Here is a 21,642-nt window from a genome sequence, read left to right on the forward strand (position 1 = left end):
AAAACTAAGTACCTACAATTTCAGAAGTTCCTCCTTTAGCTCATTACAGGAAGGACTTCTCTTGGAATTTGCGGTTTGAGTCACTTCATCCACAAATGGTTTAACAAAAGAGCTAACAGCCATGTAACACTTGCAAAGTTCATGTACATCCTGTCTGCGTTGCTTGTCATCAATAGGTACAGGTAACTTGGAAAGTTGGCTTTGAATGGTTGAAAGAGACAATCCTACTGAATATGTCTTTTTGTGTTTCATTTTTAATAACACTGTGAAAAGAAGTTTACCATTATAGTCAAAAAATAGTTCAAGTTTAATATCCCCCTTACAACTAGAAAAAGATAGATGCAATTTAGCATAAGGAAAACAAATATAGATCTCCACTAAGATCTCATAATTCAGGAATACTGTAATGAAACTGCCAACATTCATCATGAGAACATTATAAATCAGTCGGGTACTTCTAATTAAATACATAAACACAAATGCTGCAGCCATTCTTTCCTTGTTCTTTCCAGGTTCTAATGTTTTGAAGGTACTGCATTTTTTCCTGAAACCACAAACATAATTCAAAAATAGTCCCTGCTGCAAAAGGTATCACAGTGTCAAACCATTACATAATAAAATTCTGTTAATCCAGTACAACCATAATTTGGGTGATACAGGATTGGCAGATTTTATGAACTGCTAGGATGTTGTTCTCATATCTCAACACATTTTAATTCACATTTTTTAATGTTCCCAGTAGTACAATACATTTTTCAGTGATCCCGTTAGGTTTCAAAGGCATAGGGGCGGCATGGTTAGTGCCACGCCTTTACAGAGCCAGCAATCGGGAACGAGGTTCGAATCCTGCACTGTCTGTAATGAGTGTGCACGTTCTTCCAGTGTCTGCATGGGTTTTCCCTGGGGGCTCCAGTTTCCTCCTACCATTTGAAACATACCATGGAGTGTAGGTTAATTGGGTGTAAATTGGGCAGCGCAGACAAGTGGGCTGGATGTCTGAATTCAAAAATAATAAGGGAATCAGGGCACCAGTGAGTTTCAAGGAAGCCAGGAAACAAAACCACAGGAAATGGGGGCCTGATGATTTTGAAGGAGGCACAAGAAACCGAACCAAGCAGGAATAAAGAGAGAATGGAAAATATCACCATGTGACACAGGTGTCACTGGGATTCCTGAATAATTGGGCTGTAGATTAACACATTTACTGTGCACATTAATGAACTCTTTAGTCTGTTCCAATCTTGTATTCTTCACACTGTAAAATTATTTAAAAAAAAGGTTAAGAACCTTCCTATTTACATTCTAGCTGATGATGAGAATTCAATATAATAACTCACTAACCAACGATAATGGTATTATTTTTGCCAGATTCCAGGCATCTCTGAACTAATGAACCACATTTAGGTTCTTGGGAGTCATTATCTCAGAGGATCTTTCCTGGACCAACACATCATTAGGCATCATGAAGAAGGCATGTCAGCGCCTCTAATTCTTCAGGAGTTTGCAGAGGTTTGGTATGACATCAGAAACACCGACGTGTGGTGGAAAGTGTGGTGACCGGCTGCATCACGGTCTGGTATGGGGACACCAAAATCTCTGAGTGTAAAGCCCTCCAAAAGATAGTGGACATCACAGGCAAAACCCTCCCCACTACTGAGTACAGGGAACACTGCCATCAGAGGGCAGCAGCAATCATCAAAGACCCACAGCACCCAGCACACGCTCTGTTCTCGCTGCTGCCATCAGGAAAGAGGTATAGGAGCCACAAGACTCGCACCACCAGGTTCAGGAACAGCTGCTCCCCCTCCCTCATCAGACAAACTCAATCAGGGACTAATTTTACTTGTGCACTTTATTGATTATCTTTGCTCTCCCTGTTTTGCACAGTTTGTTTATGTTCGTTATCTGTTTACACTTCTTTTGATTGTTTACACGTTCATGCTGTGTGCAGTTCATTTTCTTTGCCCTACCAATTAGTGGTAATTCTGCCAGGCCCACAGGAAAAAGGAATCTCAGGGTTGTATGTGATGTCATATAGGTACTCTGACAATAAATCTGAAAATCTGATCTGGCAACAAATGTTGTCAGAAGAGGGAACAGAATGGCACAAAGGGATTGCTGAATGTTTTTGGTTAACTTTCTTTGATATTGGTGGGGAGGTCGGAAATGTTGTTGCTGGTTGCAAAATTCAGGCCAACACAGAGAATAAATCTAATAAAAGTAAGTTAGACTTTTAAGAAATAAATTCAACCGACCCGATACACTTTCTAATATCATAGTTTCTTGACAGTCACACTGTATGTTTCATTTGTAATTATAACATCTATTAAAAACAACAGATTTCTAAAGCTACTGAAATAAATTTTATTTTCAAAATAGGAGTTAATATATAAATTAACACTCTTAAAGTACATTGAGTAAACTAGGTACAGTAAAAGCCCTGTTATTCAGGCCACAGGCAAAAAGAATTGTGGAAAATAAATAGGTAAAAATACAGAAGTTTAAAATTTTGGCAGTCAGGCAACACGCAACCTCAAGCAACCAGAAAATTCACTTATTCGGCCGATACTCAATTCTTTACAATTTATTTGCTGATGACTGAGTTTCGTGGGAGGGGTTAGATTAGTACGGTTTTTTTTTTCTTTTTTCTTTTGTCCTTATTTTTGTTTTTTTATAACTATTTAGATAATCACAATGTCTATCTCAATATTAAAATACAAGGTGAAATTCTCATAATATTTCACTTTTTTTGAGAATTATGTGACAATGTAGAATGACATGTGACTCATTCTGTATTGCATTATATAAAACTATGAAATTAATATCTAAACAATATATACATGTAATATTTCTTTATCAAATTAATAAAACTGTTTTAAAAAGAAAATAAGTTTGGCACACCTCACCGTTAATTTGCCAATCAGGTAACACAATCTCAAGCAACTGGAACGCTCACTTATTCGGCATCTACTAATCCTCATAGGTGCCCGATATCGGGTTTTATTGCATTAGCCTTTAGTAAAGTAAGCATTACCTGTCTGAAGTGGCTGCAGGAGAAGTAAGATGGTTTTAGATATTTTATTTCCAATGGCCTCCTCAATCTGTTCAAGTAAACCCAATAAAAGTTCCTTTGGGTTACTTTTCTGCAAGAAAGGAGCACATCTTTAGGAAGCAAATTTCTATCATTTTGTAAGAAACTAATCTGACCAAAAATGAGATAAAGTGGCATTTTCACTTTCAAAAAATATTATATTTATTATGTTCATAATAAGTGCATTGACACAGTGTTATCTGACATGCCATCACTCCTACCTTACAAGAGTGAACTGGAAACTAAATCTGAATAGAACATCATAGACCACCTCACCCACACTATCTCCAAGACAGAAATTCACATTTATATGAGTGCATAGCTAGATCTATGAAAAAGTTAAAGCTTATTAAAAAAATAACTTTAATTTGTACATGTCAATTCCTAGATTACAAGTCAACCAAAAGTGCTTTGTAGTTTAAAAAAAAGTACTTTATGAAGTTAGATGTTGTTACTGTCAAAAGTACAAATGCCAATGAATGCAGAGCAAGTTCCCAAAATTGACGATATTATCTATCACATCATCAGTGCTGAGCATGGAAAGATTCTTCTTTCTCAAAATGTACAATAGATGCATAAAACTTTTAACTGATTTATAGATATTCCTCTGTCTACGCTACCATACCTCCACCACACAGTCGAGTATTTTCGAGCATATTTCCCCATCCTCTAGCAGTTGTTCATCTCTCAAAGTGCAGTTGACAACAGGACCAACAAGATTCCAGCCCATGCAGATGACAAAGTCCTGTAAGATATTAAATGCAGCAAGAAGAAACATAAAATAGAATGGCAGGGGGCATGGCATGATGGTGCAGGGAGAAGACATGGAAAGACACCTCCCCCAGTAGAACTATCAAAAACCCAACTTTTAAAGTTTTTATAACTTTTTAGAAAATATTGGATATACAGTTGATATATTATAGAAAGCAACTATGAAGAAAATAAAAGCACAAGCAGTTAAAAAAATAACTTCTAAACAGTTATCAAGTACAGAAGAACTTGGGCCTATTTTTGAAATGAAGTCTGCAGAGTCTATTCCTGCTCACCCAAGACTGCAACGGCAATCCCTGGGTAAGACACCTATGAATCCGGTGCCGACTCCAAGCAGTGTCGCAGGAGATGGTGCCGGAGCTTGAAGATGTCCTTCTCCAGATTATGAAGAGCAACCGCACATGCGCGCTGTACTGTGGGGGGGACCCGACTTGGCCCGAACTGCGGGGAGACCCAACTTCTCTCAGCCCAGTGATGCTGGTCTGATGGGAGGGGGTATCTGAACTGGCAGTCGGGCTGAAATGCCATCTGCATTAATGGAGGAGGAAGGTGGCGACGTCGGAGGGGGAATGGAGGAAAAAGATATTTATCCAGGTACGGAGGAGGAAGAAACTATAATATACAAGGGTAGGCCCATCAAAACAGGTATCAGTGGTTTAAATCTGACCCTCATTATTCAGACCCAGCAAGTCAAATTGATATATCCAAACAGATCGAGGATTTGGCAAGTCAGATGGATCAATGTTTTTCATCTATGGAGGAACAACTTATTGATACGAAGGGAGAGATATCATCTATTAAGATGGATGTGGCAAAGCGTATGAAATTGGTGGATAAGGTACAAGACAAATTTAAGAAGACTGAAGAAGATTTTCATGACTGAAAGGATGATGTGGAACAATGTAAAGAAAAGATGGATCAGATGGAGGATTCATTTACTGGTTGGGAAATTCAGAGGAATGATTTATTGAAGAAAATTGATGCATTGGAGAAATAAAGTCGAAGGAATAACGTTAAGATTATTGGTCTTCTGGAAGATTTTGAGGGTCCAGATCCAGTTCAATTTTTACAGGTAGATTCCTGAAGTTTTGGGGAAAGAATACTTTCTGAATGGTTTGGAATTGGATAGAGCTCATAGAGCAACAAGAAGGAAACCTCTTCCAGGTCAAGCTCCATGCTCTATCCTAATTAGATGTTTATGCCATCAAGATAGAGAATTGATTTTAAGAGTTGCAGTTCAAAATGCGAGAAGTAATCAAGGTCCCCTGATAGTTAAAAATAATAGTTTTCTTTTATGCTGATTTGAGTCAAGTTGCTATTAAACGACGTAAAGAATTTAATTCTGCCAAAGCCATTTTGTGGAAGAAAGGATATAAATTTGCTTTCTGGTATCCCACTGTCCATAAGGTTTTTTATGGAGACTTTCAATCACAGTTCTTTAGTGATTGCTGTTGAAGCTCTAAGATTTGCTAATTCTCTACCAGATAATAAACAGATGAAAAGTCAGGAAAGTTTTTTTTCAACAGCCTGCACCAATCCAGAAGGAAAAGAAGAATGGAGTGCGAGAGAAGAAATCTCAGCAGTTGGCTGAAATTGCTATCGATGATGATCAAGTTAATGGAGATCTGGAGGAAGCAGATCAAATGACTTGTTGGCTATTATTTTTTTGTTCTGATCGGGGGTGGGTGGGTGGGTGGTTTGACTGCTGACCCTTCCAAACTCATTGGCCACTTTATATTTTTCTTTTTTTGTTTTGTTTTTTGTATATGGGTTTTTTCTTTTTTGAGATTTTTTAGTTTTATTTGCGTGGTTGCCATGGAGAAGAGTTCCATCATGTGTGGTAAGGTGGTCTTCGACATGATTCTTATTCTAGAATAGACTTATTTTTAGTATCAGCACAATTGCAAGGTCGTGTATTGAAGAGTAGAATTTTGTCTGTTCATTCTTTGTTATTAGTAACATGTTCAGGTTCAGAGAAAATTGATAATACGTATCAATTGAGATTTAATTCTTTGTTGTTGAAAAATGTAGAATTCTGTAATTTTATAAGAGATCAAATACCGTTGTTTTTGAAAATGGATTTAGTTAACAGTAAATTTGTTTTATGGATGCTTTAAAAGCATATTTGAGGGGACAAATTATTAGTTTTACAGCTAAAATTAAGAAACAATATGTAGCTGATGTAACTAAATTAGTGAAGGAGAGAGATATAAATATTTACAGCAGAATTCAATGGAGGTTAAGAAAATACATTTAACTAATATGAAATTATGATATAATTCCTTACAAACTTAAGTTTGAGAAGTTAGGGGAAAGAGCTCATAAAGTTTTAGCTTGGCAGTTAAAAACCGACCAAGACTCAAGAACAATAAATGATTACATATAAACCTCAGGTGATTAATTGTGTGCTTAGAGAATTTTATGAAAAATTATATACCTCTGAAGCAGTGGAGGATGAAGTTAAAGTTGAATTTTTTTAAATCTGATCTGGATTTAACTTTTTTTTGAGTGCTAAGGATGTTGAAGATTTGGATGCTCATTTTACTGCTAAAAAAGTAATAGACGCATTTCGATCCATGCCAAATGGGAAGTCTCCAGGGGATGATGGTTTTACTTCTGAATTTTATTAAAAATTTCAGGAATTATTAATTCCATTATTGATGGAAGAATTGAAACAGGCGATAGAGGTTCATTCTTTTCTGGACTCTTTTTCTCAAGCAACTATTAGAGTTATTCTTAAGAAGATAGGGACCCATTGAAAGCTGGGTCTTAACAGACCAATTTTGTTACTGAATGTTGATTATAAAGTTGTAATGAAGGTTCTAGCTAATATATTGGCTAAATATTTACCAGATTTAATTCATTTAGATCAGGTGGGTTTTATTAAAAATCATTATTTGGCAGATAATATTGTGAAGTTGATTTCTTTGATTAATATTTCTCAGGAGGGATTCAACCTACCAATGGTTATTTCATTGGATGCAGAAAAGGCCTTTGATAGAGTGAGTTTTTTTTTTAATTTAAAGTTTTAGAGAAATTTAAGTTTGGCCCAATTTTTATTGGTTGGATTAAGGTTTTATATAGAAGTCCTACAGCTAGAGTTGTGACAAATGGACAGTTATCTTTACCTTTTACGTTGACTAGATCAACTAGACAAGGCTGTCTTTTGTCACCAGCTCTACTGCATTAGTAATTGAACCTTTGGCTCAGATGATTAGACAAGATAGTAATAGTAAAGGTATTAAGGTGAAATCTGATGAATTTAAAATTAATTTATTTGCAGATGATGTTTTGATATATTAAACAGAACTTCAGAATTCTTTGAAGTGTCTACATGACAGATTGGAACAGTATGATGAAATATCAGGTTATAAAATCTTGGAAAAAGAGTGAGGTTATGTCATTGGCTGAAACGGATTATTCTTGTAAGCATATTGTGAAATTTAAATGGTCAGTTCAGATTAAGTATTTAGGTGTTAAGGTAGATGGTAATTATAGTCATATATGAATTATTTACCATGATTGTCTAAACTTAAACATGATTCGAATCGATGGATATAACATTTTTCCTCGAACTCAGTATTTATTTCATTCTATTCCTTGTAAGTTTCCTCAAAAGATTTTTAAGGATTTAAATGCTTTGGTGAGGAATTTTTTATGGAAGGATCTTTACAAAAATGAACTTGGAAATATAAATTGGGAGGTTTGCAACTCCAAAATTTTCAAAATTATTATGAGGTGGTCCAATTGAAATTTACTAATAGGATGTTTGAAAATGGACAAACCACTGGAATAAAAAGCAAAAACATGGGACACAAAAAAGGATTGATGGACAAGATCGATCATATGGAAAATTTCAGCAGACGTAACAATGTAAGAATTATTGGACTAAAAGAAGGAATATAGGGAAAAGTCACAGTGAGTTTCTTTGGAACATGGACACCACAAATGCTGAGATAAAGCAAGTTAAATGCAAAGCTGAAAATTGGACCCTCGGACCCAGAAGAACTGGGAAACAGCAACCACGACCAGTCCTGGTAAGACTTTTAAGTTACTGGGAGAGAGACGCAATTTTGGGAATAGCATACGAATATTCAAAAAATAATAATGGCCCATTAGTGGTGGACAATGCAAAAGTAATGTTTTTCCAGGACTTTAGACCTGCTTTGGTCAAACAAAGAAAGGAATTTGACGAGGTAAAGAGACAACTGTGATCTAAAAACTTTAAATACTCAATGATTTACCCAGCAACGTTGAAGGTTGGATGTCTCAGAAAGTAAATGATTTTCAAAAATAAAGTAGAAGAATTTTTAAGAAAGTTATGAAAAGATAGAAGTAATCAGCTGAAAGGACTGAAAAGACCATTTCAAAATGGGACTAACTGTAAGACATATCTTTTTACTTATATTTAGTAGTATTGAACTGTCTTTGTTTTTACCGATAGAAGAAAATCCATTGTGGTTCATATGGAGAGCTCTGAAAAGATAGAAAAGTGGTAAGGAAAGTAGCAAGGTGGGAACACTGGTGGGGGGGGGGCGGGGGGCGGGGTGGGGGCGGGGGCAGATGCCGACAGGAGAGGAGTGGTTTTAAAAGATGGCGCTAAAGGGAGGGTTTCATTTTCTTCTTCGGAAGAATTCATGGCTTTTCGGGTACTATTGTCAACGTCACCATCAGAGCTAGGGATGTGTGTGTGTGTTTTCTTAAAGGGGAAATTTATACGTTGGAAATGTCTCTTAAAAGTGAAATGTTTCGACAGTATTTAAAAAATGGGAATGTACTCAATGGAGGAGGGGGAAGCAAAGGAATTTATCTATAAATGGAGTGTCAAATCACAAAAAAAGACAGATAACCCCATTTTAGCACATATGATTAGAACTTAATATATATAGGGAAAAAAGAAGGGATATGAATAAAAGCACCATTGTGTAAAAATGTGTTATTTCCTTTGAACATAGGCAATAGAATATTAAATTCATGGTATGACAAAGGCAGAAGATATACTAAGGCCTGTTACATGGAAGGAACTCATGTCCTTTGAACAATTAAAACATAAATATGGAGAGGCCAATGGGACCTTCTCTTTTCTCCATTTTAGATCATTCTTAAGAGAAGAGATGGAGATAAGCAACAAATTGACAAATAGCAAATCTCATTTATAAAAAAAGTACCGGCAGTAGCCAAAAAACGTATTGTGATCACTTGGAAGTCCAACTCCCCTCTACTTATAGCTATGGAAGAGATTACATACAAGAACAAATATGACACTTTTGTAAAGATCTGGCAGCCATACCTGGATCACATAGGAGCCCACATACAATAATAAAAAGAAAAAATGTTATAAAACTAAAATACATACAAAAATGTAGTTTCCCCAACAGTACTCTATATATAACCATGGGTGTAAAGGGTGGGGCCAGTACTGCGCGGCACTGCACTCCACCTAAAAGCTCCTTTGCGCAGGGCCCGAGGACAGGTCCACGTCCTCCCCCTCCACGTCCTCCCCCTCCACGTCCTCCCCCTCCACGTCCTCCCCCTCCACGTCCTCCCCCTCCACGTCCTCACCCCTCCACGTCCTCCCCCTCCACGTCCTCCCCCTCCACGTCCTCCCCCCCTCACACGTCCTCCCCCTCCACGTCTCCACCTCACGTCCTCCCCTCCACGTCCTCCCCCTCCACGTCCTCCCCTCCACGTCCTCCCCTCACGTCCTCCCCCTCCACGTCCTCCCCCTCCACGTCCTCCCCCTCCACGTCCTCCCCCTCCACGTCCTCCACCTCCACGTCCTCCCCCTCCACGTCCTCCCCCTCACGTCCTCCCCCTCCACGTCCTCCCCTCCACGTCCTCCCCCTCCACGTCCTCCCCCTCCACGTCCTCCCCCTCCACGTCCTCCCCCTCCACGTCCTCCCCCTCCACGTCCTCCCCCTCCACGTCCTCCCCCTCCACGTCTCTCCCCTCCACGTCCTCCCCCCTCCACGTCCTCCCCCTCCACGTCCTCCCCCTCCACGTCCTCCCCCCTCCACGTCCTCTCCCTCCACGTCCTCCCCCTCCACGTCCTCTCCCCTCCACGTCCTCCCCCTCCACGTCTCCCCTCCAACGTCCTCCCCCTCCACGTCCTTCCCCCTCCACGTCCTCCCCCTCCACGTCCTCCCCCTCCACGTCCTCCCCCTCCACGTCCTCCCCCTCCACGTCCTCCCCCTCCACGTCCTCCCCCCTCCACGTCCTCCCCCTCCACGTCCTCCCCTCAAAAGATGCTCACAAACTCAAGCTAGCATGCTGGAACATCAGAACCATGCTAGATAAGACTGACAGCCATCGACCTGAACGTCGGTCTGCCCTCATTGCACATGAACTCCTCAGACTTGACATCGACATAGCCGCTCTAAGTGAAGTCCGCCTGGCAGATGTAGGCAGCTTCCAAGAACGCGGCGCGGGCTACACACTCTACTGGTCTGGCAAGCCTTCGGATGAACGACGCCTATCTGGTGTAGGCTTCATGGTCAAGAGCTTCATTGCCTCCAAACTCGAAAACCTTCCGACAGGCCTCTCGGAACCAAATCATGTCCATGCGACTCCCACTTCAAAACAAGCGTCACATCACCCTCATCAGTGTCTATGCTCCAACCCTCCAGGCGGAACCAGCAGAAAAGAACAAGTTCTACACCGACCTGCGCAACCTCATCCAACGTACCCCTACAGCCGACAAGGTTGTCATCCGGGCGACTTCAACGCTCGTGTCGGCAAAGACTCAGAAACCTGGCCAGGAATCCTGGGCAAGCATGGCGTCGGCAAGTGCAACGACAATGGGCGCCTCCTGTTGGAGCTCTGCGCAGAACAGCGGCTTGTCATTACAAACACACCCTTTTTCAGCAGAGGGACAGCCTTAAGACCACCTGGATGCATCCCCGATCCAAACACTGGCACCTCCTGGACTACATCCTGGTGCGAGAAAGTGACAAACAAGATGTGCTCCACACCAGGGTCATGCCTAGCGCGGAATGCCACACTGACCACCGGCTGGTTCGCTGCAAGCTCAACCTTCACCAAGCCAAAGTCCAGGAACAGTAAAGCCCCCAGAAAGAGGTTCAATGTTGGAAAACTTGCAGTCAAACGAAGTGAGAGGAAACTTCCAGGCAAACCTCAAAGCAAAGCTCGACGTTGCAACCCGCCTCACGGACCCGTCCCCTGAAACCCTCTGGGATCAGTTGAAGACTACCATACTGCAATCCACTGAAGAGGTACTGGGCTTCTCCTCCAGGAAAAACAAGGACTGGTTTGACAAAAACAGCCTAGAAATCCAGGAGCTGCTGGCAAAGAAGCGAGCTGCCCACCAGGCTCACCTTACAAAGCCGTCCTGTCCAGAGAAGAAACAAGCCCTCCGTCGCGCATGCAGCCATCTTCAGCGCAAACTCCGGGAGATCCAAAATGAGTGGTGGACTAGCCTCGCCAAACGAACACAGCTCAGCGCGGACATTGGCGACTTCAGGGGTTTCTACGAGGCTCTAAAGGCTGTGTACGGCCCCTCACCCCAAGTCCAAAGCCCGCTGCGCAGCTCAGACGGCAAAGTCCTCCTCAGCGACAAGATCTCCATCCTCAACCGATGGTCAGAACACTTCCAATCTCTTTTCAGTACCAACCGCTCAGTCCAAGATTCCGCCCTGCTCCAGCTCCCTCAACAGCCCCTAAGGCTAGAGCTGGATGAGGTTCCCACCCTGGATGAGACATATAAGGCAATCGAACAACTGAAAAGTGGTAAAGCAGCAGGTATGGATGGAATCCCCCCAGAAGTCTGGAAGGCTGGCGGCAAAACTCTGCATGCCAAACTGCATGAGTTTTTCAAGCTTTGTTGGGACCAAGGTAAACTGCCTCAGGATCTTCGTGATGCCACCATCATCACCCTGTACAAAAACAAAGGCGAGAAATCAGACTGCTCAAACTACAGGGGAATCACGTTGCTCTCCATTGCAGGCAAAATCTTCGCTAGGATTCTACTAAATAGAATAATACCTAGTGTCGCTGAGAATATTCTCCCAGAATCACAGTGCGGCTTTCGCGCTAACAGAGGAACCACTGACATGGTCTTTGCCCTCAGACAGCTCCAAGAAAAGTGTAGAGAACAAAACAAAGGACTCTACATCACCTTTGTTGACCTCACCAAAGCCTTCGACACCGTGAGCAGGAAAGGGCTTTGGCAAATACTAGAGCGCATCGGATGTCCCCCAAAGTTCCTCAACATGATTATCCAACTGCACGAAAACCAACAAGGTCGGGTCAGATACAGCAATGAGCTCTCTGAACCCTTCTCCATTAACAATGGCGTGAAGCAAGGCTGTGTTCTCGCACCAACCCTCTTTTCAATCTTCTTCAGCATGATGCTGAACCAAGCCATGAAAGACCCCAACAATGAAGACGCTGTTTACATCCGGTACCGCACGGATGGCAGTCTCTTCAATCTGAGGCGCCTGCAAGCTCACACCAAGACACAAGAGAAACTTGTCCGTGAACTACTCTTTGCAGATGATGCCGCTTTAGTTGCCCATTCAGAGCCAGCTCTTCAGCGCTTGACGTCCTGCTTTGCGGAAACTGCCAAAATGTTTGGCCTGGAAGTCAGCCTGAAGAAAACTGAGGTCCTCCATCAGCCAGCTCCCCACCATGACTACCAGCCCCCCCACATCTCCATCGGGCACACAAAACTCAAAACGGTCAACCAGTTTACCTATCTCGGCTGCACCATTTCATCAGATGCAAGGATCGACAATGAGATAGACAACAGACTCGCCAAGGCAAATAGCGCCTTTGGAAGACTACACAAAAGAGTCTGGAAAAACAACCAACTGAAAAACCTCACAAAGATAAGCGTATACAGAGCCGTTGTCATACCCACACTCCTGTTCGGCTCCGAATCATGGGTCCTCTACCGGCACCACCTACGGCTCCTAGAACGCTTCCACCAGCGTTGTGTCCGCTCCATCCTCAACATCCATTGGAGCGCTCACACCCCTAACGTCGAGGTACTCGAGATGGCAGAGGTCGACAGCATCGAGTCCACGCTGCTGAAGATCCAGCTGCGCTGGATGGGTCACGTCTCCAGAATGGAGGACCATCGCCTTCCCAAGATCGTATTATATGGCGAGCTCTCCACTGGCCACCGTGACAGAGGTGCACCAAAGAAAAGGTACAAGGACTGCCTAAAGAAATCTCTTGGTGCCTGCCACATTGACCACCGCCAGTGGGCTGATAACGCCTCAAACCGTGCATCTTGGCGCCTCACAGTTTGGCGGGCAGCAGCCTCCTTTGAAGAAGACCGCAGAGCCCACCTCACTGACAAAAGGCAAAGGAGGAAAAACCCAACACCCAACCCCAACCAACCAATTTTCCCTTGCAACCGCTGCAATCGTGTCTGCCTGTCCCGCATCGGACTGGTCAGCCACAAACGAGCCTGCAGCTGACGTGGACTTTTTACCCCCTCCATAAATCTTCGTCCGCGAAGCCAAGCCAAAGAAGACTCTATATACTTAAAATATATGTAAACTCTGTTAGTGAACGGATCTGTATGTATGGACTAGGTGGGGGGGGGGGGGGGGGGGAGGGGTGAGGGAGGAAGAGACTATTTTGTTTTTGCTTTGTTTGTTGTGTTTATAATAAAAAGTTTAATATTTTGAATATTTAAAATGTTATTGTGTATATTTTTGAAAATAAAATATTCAAAAAGTAAAATAAAATTAGTGTTTGAAAATTAAACACTGTCTGGTTCATTGTTTATTGCTGCTCGTTACACACAGTTCGCGACAAAATTGGGGGCTTGTATTCCTGGATTTTACCACATTTGAAACTAACTGAATCTTAACCAAATAGGGAAGCTTTTATTGTATGTGCTACAGACGGCAGCACAGAATTTGGAGTTTTGTAATCAGACAAAAATTAAGGACTTTGAGGAAATCAATGAATCAATCTTGTATGGATTTTGCTTATGAAAAAGCTGTGGGCTTTGACTGATGGCACATCAAAAGAAATAAAGAATGATTACAACAGATTTATGGAACTGATGTTAGTTGAAGAAATCAAAAGATGCGTTCCTACTTAAATGAAAGAGAAGTAGGAACATGGCAAGAATCTGCTAAGTTAGCCAATGAGTATGCTCTGACCCACAAGGTTAAATTTATACCCAATAAAACCTTTTAAGAGGTTAATGTGGTTCATCCAAGTAAATTTGAAAATAAATCAGGAAATAACGTGAGAATTAAAAATGAAGGGAAGCAGGAAAGGGGAAAACCTTCAGGACCCTTTGTCATTATTGTAGAAAACCTGGTCATGTGATGGCAAATTGTTATAAGCTGAAGAAAAAGAAAGAGGCAGCAAAAAAGATAAGGGACCTGGAAACAAAAAGTTTCAGATCTGCCAACAACATTAGGGATGAGTTTAAATACTTTGTGTCAAAGGGTTTGGTTTCAGCAAAGGAAGGGGGCACCATAAGTGCCAGTGAACAAGGGCAGCACAGTCACTTGAGTTGAACGGTGCTATATTTGCATAGGATATTTTTGAAGTCAGAAATAATTAATGGGATGGTTACTATTGGGATTCCAGAGAGTTTACCAATAGATGGAGTTTCGTTGATTTTGGCAGAAGGTCAAATGGGTCCTGTGGTGAAATTGACAGAGAAACCAGTTATTGATGAAGTAATGACAGATTTTGAAATCTATCCAGCCTGTGCAAAGAAACAAAATGGTTCTTCACATCTGGGACCAAAGTTCACAACTTTTATTATACTGAAGAATTACAGAGATCACAAAAATATATTGCATTAGTTATGATTGAATTGTTGAACCACAATATCTGTCCAGGAAATAAAAAGCATCTCAAGTTTTTCTAATTTAAAAAATCAGTCACGAAATGTTAACAGATCTTTTTGATTGAAACTACTTTAACTGCACAAAAGGGCATTGAATTGCAAGTATTAATTTCCAGAGTTAATATTTCAAAGCAAGATGCATGCCCATGTTGATCATTTGCTAGAAAATGAGATTACATAAAAAATATTCAAACTACTGTAGTACCTTATTTTGTTCATCCTGCAGAATTTTCAGAAGTTCAGCTGAGTGCCCTTCTTCCAGGCACTGGCGCGCTGCCAAATGAAATATACTGTGATCTTCATCTATAAACTCTGTTTCAGGTAAACCTTTCTAAAAGTAAGATAACTCTCTCAGGTCAAGTGTGAAATAATTTCAAACAATTTTAATCACTGCCATTTCAAATAAATTATCTGTATATAGTATTACAATTATCAACCACAGTGTAACTATAAGGAGCATGAGGACTAGAGTTGAGCCTAACTCCACATACATACTCTTATCCTTTTTCCCTTAAAGATTTATCAATTACTAAAAATTTAACTGGCCCAGCACTGATTTAAGTTTACAGAAGTATGTTGAAAATTGCTACTTCTTTGTGCATTAAAGTGTTAGTTTAAGTTCTGAAAAGCTTTGCTTTAATTTTCAGAATAGACCCATACCAGTCCTAGATGATACAACTAGTGAAAATACTATCTTTATAATTTCCCTTTAATATTTTGAAAATTGGACCAATGTACTCCTAAACATTCTAAATCCTAAAAAATAGGTGGCACAGGAATGACACTAGTAGACCTGCCAACTCACAGCTCCAGGTATCTGACATCAATCCTGACATCAGTCTGCGTGCATTTTCTACATTCTCTGTGAAAATGTGGTTCATCCTAAGTAACTGATAGGCTGAAACAGTCTCCTCCTGTACCGTAACTCCAATTTGACACCGTTATATTTAATCTCACCTCAATCTAATACCAGAATAATGCCAGGCATTGATCTGGTAAATTCACTTTATACTCATTTCCACATAATCTTCACAAGTGGTTTTCAGAAATGCACAAAATCTTTCAGGTCGTATCTAATCAAAATTGTTAAACCAGTTCATTTCCAGAGAGCAAATCTGAAATAAGACTTCCACTGTACAAAAATCTCAAGATTTTTTCCTATTTCTGTGGTGAAAACAGTAATTTAAATATTACATTAGTAAAAAAAGATGAGGCCTCCTGTAATTTACTTTCAAATGTTATATACCACTTATGCAGAATGAAAAAAATTACACAAGCTGAAATACTCATGTCGTGAATTAGTTCTCACCTTTAATAGACATCACTATTTAGTTAAGTTTCTACATCAATTACTGATAGTTTAAAAAGCTCTTGGTTGATCTGGAGTCCAATAAAATGAGAACTATTTTTGAAATTTGAAAATATTACCAATGGAAAATTATTCAAGTTAAATCAAGACAAGTCACCTTTATTTGTCATTCATACCATGCATTGTACAGTAAAAACAAGATAGAATTTCTCCAGGACCACAGAGCATATTTACATAAAGAGAAGTTAAAATATTAAGACATATACAATCAAAGTCCATGGTACACTATCTACCTATGTTCTGGAAATTCAGCAGCCCGATGGCTTGGGTGGGGTGGGGGGGGGAAAACACCTGTTCCCCAGTCTGGACATAAGGGCAGAGTGCTACAGTACTTCCTACCAGATGGCAGAAGTGAGAACAGCTTACATGAGGGATGTGTGAAGTCTTTCACAATGTTTATTGCTTTCTGCGTGCTTCATGTATTGTTGACGTCCTTCATGCTACAAAGAGAGCCCCCAATGATCTTTTCTGCTCATTTCATCATCTTCTGCAGGGTTTTATGGTCTGAGGTGGTACAGCTTCCAGATTAGGCAGTGATACAATTGCTCAGAATGCTCTCAATGCATCCTCTGTAGAATGTAGTGAGGATGGAGGGTGGGAGATGAACTTTCCTCAGCCTTCGCAGGAAGTAGAGGCGGTGCTGGGCTTTCTCGGCTATGGAGCTGGTGTTAAGGGACCAGGAGCGATTCTCCACCAAGTGCACACCAAGGAACTTGACGACCTCGATGGTAAAAGCTGTCAATGGTCAGTGAAGAGTGATTCCCCGCCAGGCCTCCTGAATTTGACAACCATCCCTTTTGCTTTATTAACATTCAGATACAGGTTGTTGGCTCTGCACTATTTTGTTAGCGACTCATCTCCGTACAATGACTCCTCGTTCTTACTAATAAGTCCCCCCCACAGTCATGTTGTCAGCGATGATGTGGTTCGAGCCATGTTTTGCTGTAGTCATGAGTCAGCAGTGGACTAAACCCACAGCCCTGAAGAGCCCCTGTGCTCAGTGTGATGGTCTTGGAAGCACTGTTTCCAATCCAGACTGTCTGACGTCTCCCCAATTGTAGAGATACGTGTTTAGACCCAGCAGGCTCAACTTCCCTATCAGGTACTGAGATATGATTGTGACGAATGCCAAAATGAAGTTAATAAACAGCATCCTTATTTTCCAGGTGGGTGAGGACTAGATGGAAGGCAGTAGCAATGGCATCGTCCGTAGAGTGATTGGATCTACATGGGAACAGCAGGGGCTCCAGTGACTGGGCAGCAGGAGATTGATGTGCCCCAAGACAAGCCTCTCCAAGCACTTCATAATAGCAGAAGTGAGTCATTGAGGCTGGACAAACGACTTCTTTGTGGGCAATGGTGGCGGGTTTGAATAGGGATATTAATAGGATGACATCCAACTATGGCACTTCTCAAGGAGATGTTAAGAATATTGGTGAGAACATCTGCCAGCTGATCCGCACAGCTCCTGTGCACTCTGCTGGGAATGTAATCCAGTCCAGCAGCTTTCCATGGGTTGACCTTGCCTAACATTCTCCTCACATCAGCCATTGTAAGACACAGCACCTGATCATTTGGAGGAGAGGTGGCCCTCTTTTCCACTACATCGTTTCTTTGCCTCAAAACGTGCGTAGACATTGTTCAGTGCATCTGGGAGGGAGGCATCACCAGTATAGGCAGATAGTGTAGTCTTGCGATTGGCGATATCTTGGATGCCCATCCACATGTGTCGTGTCCTTGATGTCCAGGAAGTGACAATGAATGTGCTGAGCAACCGCATGCTTTGCTTCCCTGATGGCCTTAGACAGCTTGGCTCTTGCAATAGCTAGGGCCCCCTTGTCGCTCGCTCTGAAGGCAGTCTTGGTTCCTCAGTAGCACACACACCTCCGCAGTCATCCATGGCTTCTGATTAGAATGAGTAATGATGGTCTTGGGCACACTGACATCGTCAGTACACTTACTAATGTAGCAGATCACTGATGCTGTGTACTCCCACTACACAGTAAAATGCTGATAATACAGCATGCTGAGGACTGATGGTGTTGGAATGGTGGATTTTTCAAATTGTTGGATGTCATCCTACTAATATCCCTATACATTCTCGATTTTGACTTTTTAGATCTCACACAGTATTAATAAATTTTCCAATGAACCAGATATATTTCCAGGGAGTATATGGACTAAAACCTTTGTGATTGTCAGGTGAATGCAGAAAACACTATCTGCCTAGCCAAGTGCTAAACCATGGATTACCAGTATTACTGTACATTTGTTCATGTATGGATAAACTATATAATAGATAATTAAATGTACCAGTACTTACACATCTCTTGATTACCCCTTGCAGTTCTTCCAGAGCCATTTTGATGCTGCTTTCTACCTACTTGGAACAGTTGTAAACATGAAAAACACAAAATGTTTATGAAGCGTCTTTCACATTCCATTTCAGAACATTCCAGAGCACTTTTCAAGCCTGTGTAAAGGCTATGTCACCAAAATATGGAGGTCAGTTGCAGGATCTCAACATTTATAATGACAGCAAGTTCCCATAGGTGGTTCACATTCTCTGTAGAGTTCATGTTTTTTTGGTGTTAGGTCATTTTGGTCACATTGGGATTTTAAGACTGTTCTAATTAATATATGTTTACGATTTACTTTCATTCATTATATGGGAAACAATGAAAACTAAAATTATTATCCCAAACCTTCCAACATCATAAAAGATCCCCATCAATCTGGTCACAATCTCTTCTCGCTGCTACCCTTCAGTAGAAGGCACAGACGCCTGATCCCCAGCTCCTTCAGTTTCAAGACAGATTTTTCTCCAACTTCTATCAGACTATTGCACTATAGTACTCTAACTGCAAACTACTCTGGGGCCATCAAAAAATCTGCCTGCAGCACTGAACAGTCACTTTATATTTTCCTTCCACTAACTGCCACTAATGCTTATAATTATTACTAAATAACAATTACAGCACAAAAACAGGCCAGTTCAGTCCTTCTAGTCCATGCCGAACATCTTCTCTGACCTAGTCCTATTGACCTGAACCCGGTCCATAACCCTCCACGCCTCCCTTGTCCATATACCTATCCAACTTTTCCTTAAATATTAAAATCGAACCCGCATCTACCAGATGAGCCAGAAGCTCATTCCACACTCCCACTACCCTCTGAGTGAAGAAATTCCCCCTCACGTTTCCCCTAAACTTTTTCCCCGTCCATCTCAATCCATGTCCTCTTGTTTTAATCTGCCCTACTCTCAATGGAAAAACCTTGTCCACATTGACTCCATCTGTCCACCTCAAAAATTTAAATACCTCTATCAAATCACCCCTCAATCTTCTACGCTCCAGGGAATAAAGTCTTAGCCTACTCAACCTTTCCCAGTAACTCAAGACTCTGAAACCCAGGTAACATTCTTGTAAATCTCCTCTGCACTCTCTCTCTCTCCTGTTTATATCCCTCCTACAATTCAGCGACCAAAACTACACACAATGTTCCAAATATGGCATCACCAATGCTTTATACAACTTCAACATGACATCTTAACTCCTGTATTCAATGCTCTGATTTATGAAGGCCGACATTCCAAATGCTTTTTACACCACTCTATCTATATGCGACTCAACTTTCAGGGAATTATGTACCAAAATTCCCAAATCCCTTTGTTCTACTGCACTCAATTGTCTACCAGTTAACGTGTATAACCTACCAAAATGCAGCATCTCTCATTTACCTTTCAGCCCACCTTTCTAACTGTCCTATAATCCCACTGCAAGCTTTGATAACCTTCTTCTCTGTCCACACCACCAATCTTAGTATCATCTGCATACTTACTAATCCAATTTACCACCCCATCATCCTGATCATTAATATATATGACAAACAACAATGGACCTAGTACCTCTCCCTGAGGCACTCCACTCGTCACCGGCCTCCAATTTGACAAATAATTTTCCACCAGTACTCCCTGGCATCTCTCATCCAACCATTGTTGAATCCACTTCACTACTTCAACATTAATACCTAATGCTTGAACCTTCCTAACTAACCTCTTATTCGATCCTTGTCAATCTTGCCATACTGTAGCTATTCAATTTGTACAGTATTATTGTAGTTGGCGTTTCTTATACTATTGTAGTTCTGTTTAGCTGCAGCAAGTAAGAATTTTGGCGCATCTATCCTTATGTATTTAACAATAAACTCGTCTCTTCCCCATAGGCACAATGGTTAATTATCTCCCATGTATTATGGTGCAAGTTACAAATAAAGAACAGCTTAATTTCAAAATTCCACTCTTTTCAAACTGACTGATATTGGCCTAACGTGGTTCAGTTAGCCACATCTATGAATTGAAATTAAAAACTGATGTACACATTAGACACCCAGAGATTTCAAGCCCAGCCACCTCGAAATCTTCACAAATGGGAGAGCCCATATCACAACGGCAGTTAAAATTAAACAAGTTAGGTATTTAAAAATCAGATCTATTCCATATATTGTGGCTCAGACAACTATGAGAAACTATCAATGAAGCTTTGGGGTGGGGGGGAGATGTAAATTCTTAAAAGCTTCACTTGTGCCATAAAATTATCTCTTAAATTCCTGAACTGTCAGATTTACAATAAAAAACATTATAACTTTTAGATGTGACATCACATCTGTATAATAATATTTTTAACAGGACAGTCTAGTTTTAAAGATATTTACCATTCATTCTGACAAGTGATGGCCATTGCAAAACAAAAGGAATAACCCGCTATTTAACAGAAAGCATCCATTCCAAGATTACCTGCTACCAATATCCTTGTTATTTTACTTTCAATAAAATACAGAAATAAAATGCATTGTTTTCAATCGACTGAGTCCAAAATGTTACTATGAATTTTCTTGCACTTTTTATTTATTTTGTAAGGTGTTTATTTTGGAAAAAACATTTACACTGTGATGCAAATTTTGTGACATATTCATGACAATAAATTCTGATTCATAAAGAGGGAGGAGAGACTACAAACCTGCAACCCCGTTCACATCAACGGCGCTGAACTGGATGGAGTGAGGAGATAGCTTCAAATTCTTGGCAGTAAACGTTTCCAATGATCTGACCTAGATAAACCTCATTGACACGACAGACAATTAAGCACAGCAACACCTACTTTCTTCAAAGATTAAGGAAGTTCAGCCATGCCTTTCCCCCTCCTTCCCTTTTTCCTCAACAACTTCTACAGGTTGAAAGTATAAAGTGTGGTATGGCAGTGGCTGTGCCCCAGACCAGAAAAAGCTGCAGAAGGCTGTAAATGCAGCTCAGAACATTATGCAAACTTCCCTCTCCCCCATTTACAGTTCCAACTGACGAGGAAAGGCAGTGACATCCCAGACTTTCCCTTCTCCCTCCACACAGGCTCAAAAACTGTTCATTTCATCTGGCTCCTGAATGAACTCCACAGCAGTACGCTCACGGTAACCTTGCTTTGTCCTCATTGATTTTATTATAATTTTATACTCTGAAACAATGCTCTTCTACCTCGGATGGCTGAATGTTCGAGCTGACCTGTACTCCAAAAC

General features: G+C 41.0%; 1 protein-coding gene across 3 annotated transcripts in view; it reads right to left on the bottom strand.

Annotated features, from left to right (window-relative positions):
- The window catches only part of glmna (glomulin, FKBP associated protein a), a 70,331-nt gene that overhangs the window by 47,420 nt on the left and 1,269 nt on the right, over positions 1-21,642 (bottom strand). The window contains exons 2-7 of one of the 3 annotated variants that reach the window (XM_069939227.1): positions 21,093-21,183; positions 18,398-18,454; positions 14,911-15,036; positions 3,717-3,836; positions 3,035-3,143; positions 17-263 (exon numbers count right to left, since the gene is read on the bottom strand). In XM_069939227.1, the coding sequence (XP_069795328.1) occupies positions 17-263; positions 3,035-3,143; positions 3,717-3,836; positions 14,911-15,036; positions 18,398-18,436 (641 nt within the window). In that variant the 5' untranslated portion in view covers positions 18,437-18,454; positions 21,093-21,183. Of the gene's footprint in view, positions 1-16; positions 264-3,034; positions 3,144-3,716; positions 3,837-14,910; positions 15,037-18,397; positions 18,458-21,092; positions 21,194-21,642 lie in introns of all 3 variants that reach the window. The other 2 variants (XM_069939226.1, XM_069939228.1) reach the window with 2 other exon arrangements.

The sequence above is a fragment of the Narcine bancroftii genome, chromosome 5 (assembly GCF_036971445.1).
Source record: "Narcine bancroftii isolate sNarBan1 chromosome 5, sNarBan1.hap1, whole genome shotgun sequence".
Lineage (NCBI taxonomy): Eukaryota > Metazoa > Chordata > Chondrichthyes > Torpediniformes > Narcinidae > Narcine > Narcine bancroftii.